This window comes from Nannospalax galili, unplaced genomic scaffold (genome assembly GCF_000622305.1).
Source record: "Nannospalax galili isolate Female #2095 unplaced genomic scaffold, S.galili_v1.0 scaffold1750, whole genome shotgun sequence".
Taxonomy (NCBI): Eukaryota; Metazoa; Chordata; class Mammalia; order Rodentia; family Spalacidae; genus Nannospalax; species Nannospalax galili.
Genome location: NW_008329031.1, coordinates 1457827 through 1462109, shown reverse-complemented (window position 1 = coordinate 1462109; position 4283 = coordinate 1457827). Strand labels below are relative to the sequence as shown.

The 4283-nt window shown below is 40.7% G+C and overlaps 1 protein-coding gene across 1 annotated transcript in view; it reads left to right on the top strand.

Annotated features, from left to right (window-relative positions):
* Nucleotides 1-3724, top strand: part of Pdgfd (platelet derived growth factor D) — a 100639-nt gene extending 96915 nt beyond the window's left edge. The window contains exon 7 of the mRNA XM_008830116.3: nucleotides 2879-3724. Coding sequence (XP_008828338.1) covers nucleotides 2879-3004 — 126 coding nt within the window. The 3' untranslated portion in view covers nucleotides 3005-3724. The remainder of the gene's footprint in view (nucleotides 1-2878) is intronic.
* Nucleotides 3725-4283: the final 559 nt, after the last annotated feature.

Genomic DNA, 4283 nt, shown 5'->3' with positions numbered 1-4283 from the left:
GCAGTGGAGATCTTTTTTAAATGTTGGAACCTCATTTAATTTTATGTCTTATAGAGTTTACAATGAGTAAAAGATTATATAAGCGTAATAATTCATCTGTAAACATAGAAATGTACAGCCAATTTTGAAAGAGATGTACCCTAGCTCAGAAAAATGTTATTGAATAGGTTAATGCTGTTGTAATGAAATGCTTCTTTTAATTTAAAAAAAAACATACATATAAAAGTTAAAAATTAAAATAAATAAAATATGTCTGCAAAAAAAAAATCAGGTGGAATTGGGTGACAAGTGTTAGGCATACATAATTAAAGTAAGATTGTAAGAGAAAATGCTAATAACATGATTAGCTATAAAAACTCTCATTTGGACTGGCTGTACCAGTAACAAATCCCTTTGAGCTTTTGTGTCTGACTTGTGAACTCTCTTAGTACGGTCCGTTTTTCACCTGATTTGGGAGTCATCATTCTCTTGAATTAAATTCCATGTCCCTTGCTGGAATGAATGTAGAAACAGTGGTTTGTCCTCTGCCTCACTGGAGATCTCATGGCTTGGATAAAGGCTAAACAAAAGGGGGTTCAGACTAGGATGCCTCAGTGCTCAGTAGTCGGGGCATCTAGTCCTTCCAAATAGATGCTTTGGTTTGGTTAAGACACTTCAACATTTACTGTGAGAATGAAAAAGTGGCTGAGAATACAAACCATGGTAATGTGGGGATGTCATGCAAAGATATAGACATTAAAGCAGATTACTTGTACTCCACGTGTACCTTTCAGTGATGACCAAAGTATGCCACACAAAGCCCAACAGGTTCCACTGCACTTCACATTTAGAGCCAGCAAAGGTCTGAGATGCAGAAGGAAATGACAGGTATGTCAGAAAAGCATCAGGTTAGCATTCTAGAAGCCTAGAGGCCAGCCCCCATGTCACCAGAAGACCTTGGACAAGTGAAGACTTCATCTTTACATCCTTATTTGTATAATGAATAAAGTAGTCATACATCTCCAACATGTGGGAGTAACCAAGGGAGATAAAAAAAAAAAATCTGTGAAAAATTTTTGGAAAACTGCAGGTTGCTGCACAGTCATTTGGTGGTGCCATGGTGGGGAAAGAAAAAACTAAAAAGCAAAGGCTGATGGGAACCTAAAAAATAGGAAGAGAAGCTATGGCGTTTACTAGATGTGAAAATAGGTTTGTGTTGTGAACACGTCTACCCAGGGGATAATGTTTTTTTAAATATTTCAATGAGCTTTTGTACATTTCATACAACAGTTCTTAATCAAATTTACACCTCCTTGCCCATCTAGCCCCCCGCTCCAAAACTAAAACTTGTGCTCTGCCATTAAACCCTATTCAGTCAAGCATTTGTATCTCTATCTAGAGATCTTAAGTAAGGTCTACTCTCCCACACCCAGCAGCACTCATTCTCCAACAGTTCCCAGACTAAGGCTGGCCTGCTGCCCATTTCCCCTGCTCCCTTCTGGGCCCTTGTCTGATTGAGTGGACATGGGTCCTGTACTTAATGCCACCATTGCCACAAGTTCACATGAGCAAGCTTCCAATGACCTGAAAGCTTCTGCTTCCCTGTGTTCATGAACCAGCCCTGGCTCTTACAACCTTTCTGCCCACTCTTCAGCAATGGTCCCTGAGGTATAGGTGGGTGGGGTTTAATTTAGGAGTCCTATCCAAGGACACACACCGTGCAGTCTCTTATTCTCTAAATATTAGCCAGCTGTGGCCTTCTATGTGCATCACGCTCTGTTGTATAAGGAATCTTCTTCACTGGTGAGAGTAGAGGGATGCACTAGTACTCTCCCCAACCCCCTGTTCCTCTACTCCATGAGTCTTAGGTGTAGAGTTTCCACTGTAGATATGTCACCTAGGGCTGGGCATCTCTCAGATGTATAGTCTCTGTGTGTGAACAGTTCTGGAACTCTGCAGTAGCCTCCATAGGATAATATTTAACTTGATTCAGTGAAGGTTACAGCAGAAATGAAGAGTTGGAGTCTATTTAAATGAATGATTTAAGAAATTATTTTAGGGGCCAGGAAGGTGGCTCAGCAGATAAAAATGCTTGTTGGGAAAGCCTGATGACCCGGATTAAATCCCCAGAACCCATGGTAGAAGGAGGGAACCAACTCTGACCTCCACAAGCACATTCTCTAACACACACACACACACACACACACACACACACACACCATATAATAATAATAAGTTTAAAAGAAATTATTTTAAACTTACTAATTTGAAAAATTATGGATATACTTGTCAAGTAAACTAACACAGCAATAGCACATGGGTATTCAATATATAAAAAAATTTAGTTGTTCTGGGTCTGTTTTGAATTGTAAAGATATTAAGTCTTCACAAGTAAGAGCATGAACTTGAGGTAATTTATTTGTGGCCACTAATGACCTCCTCAGGGGGAAAAGTTTCACTTCAGTCCAGCATTTAGTCATTTTGGTATAGTCTGCTCAAAATTTTGTTTACTGCCCTATCCATGGTGATAGTTTCTCAGTGTTACATTGGTCTACAACACATGCCTTGTTCAGAAAAATAATGATATATGTGGATAGTGTTCGGCTCAACTCAGGCCCTGTGGAGGCTACTGACACTCCTTTAAGATACCTCAGGCCATCTTGGTAATGAAGGTAGGTAATGCAGGGGCATTAATCTGGGATTAGTAGAAACCTGTATGTGAAGGAGCCAGTGATCTCTTACAAAAATCTGACACATGTGCATTCCAGCAGCAAGTCAACAACTTTCGTTAGACTTTTTAAAGAGTTAAGCACCAGTTACCAGAGGGGACTGAGGGAGCCACATATAGTTTAATTATATCCAAAGCACTTTCTAACAGGAAATATGCTTCTTGTCATAGGTATTGAAGTTTGAGCCAGGCCATTTCAAGAGAAGGGTCAGAGCTAAGAAGATGGCTCTTGTTGATATCCAGTTGGATCACCACGACCGGTGCGATTGTATCTGCAGCTCAAGACCACCTCGATAAAACAATGTGCACGTACTTAAATTAAGCACGAAGGAACCTTTAGTTTAAGGAAGATGTGCTAAGGGACACTTGTCCCTCAGCAGCCAAACTTGCTTCTAGTCTGCAATGTAATGAATAAAGGTGAAACCTCGCTTTATTAGTGCCATGGCAAGCCAAAGGATGTAGCATCAACTTCTATAGCCATGAATATAAGAATGCATTTTAATAGCAGTATACAAGGATGTGTATACGTACCCAGGTACATGTCTGTTGCCGTGTGTGTGTGTGTGTGTGTGTGTGTGTGTGTGTGTGTGAGTGTAAATAGATCAACTGTTCAGTATTTTTAACCAGGTCTGCCAGAGATAACAAATGATTACATTATTAGACTCTTGATACTTTGCCAAAATACAAAATGTGTCAAATACCTGAAACATTTCCTTATGGCATTCAGAAGATAAATTTCTTTTTTAAGCTTTTATCACAAAACATTTTAGGTCTTGCTGTCGTACAGAAAGCATTTTGTTCATTAAAAACAAAAGATGAGACTTTATTATGCATATACCTTAATTATAAGAAGGAAAAAACATATAGTAAATACTTTAAATATCCCCACGAAACGCAGTGCACACAAATGTGGACCGAAATTACCTGTCTCAGAAACTATACCAAACTAACATTGGAGGGTTAGAAGTCAAAGCACTAAGTTCCCTTTTTAATGTATATTTATATTGAATTTTTGTGCATTTTAGCCAAAAACATCCTAATCATCTTTATACCACCTCCCCAGTTCACGCATTATGTCATATATGTTAAGGCCTACTGTCCTGGTTTGTTTCTTCATTGCTGTGACAAAACACTCTGACCAGTACCAACTTGGGGAGGAAAGGGTTTATTTCTCTTACATCTCCCAGGTCGCAGTTCATCAGGGAGCCCAAGGTAGGAACTCAGGACAGGAACCTGGAGGCAGGAGCTGGAGCACAGGCCATGGAGGAACACTGCTTACTGGCTTGCTCCCCTGGCCCCTGCTCAGCCTGCTTTCTTATGCAACACAGGCCCACCTGCCCAGGGGTGGCACCACCCACAGTGGGCTGGGCCCTCCCACATTACTCATCAAGAAGAGGCCCTTCAGACATGGCCACAGGCCATTCCAATAGAGGCAATTTCCCGATTGAGGCTCCCTCAACCCAGGTGTGTCAACTTGACACTAAAGCTATCCAGCACACCTACTGAGTCAAGTTAGTGTACCCAGATGTCCCTCAGTGCAAGTTCATCCAGCCTATTGCCAAGGCAACCTAATTCA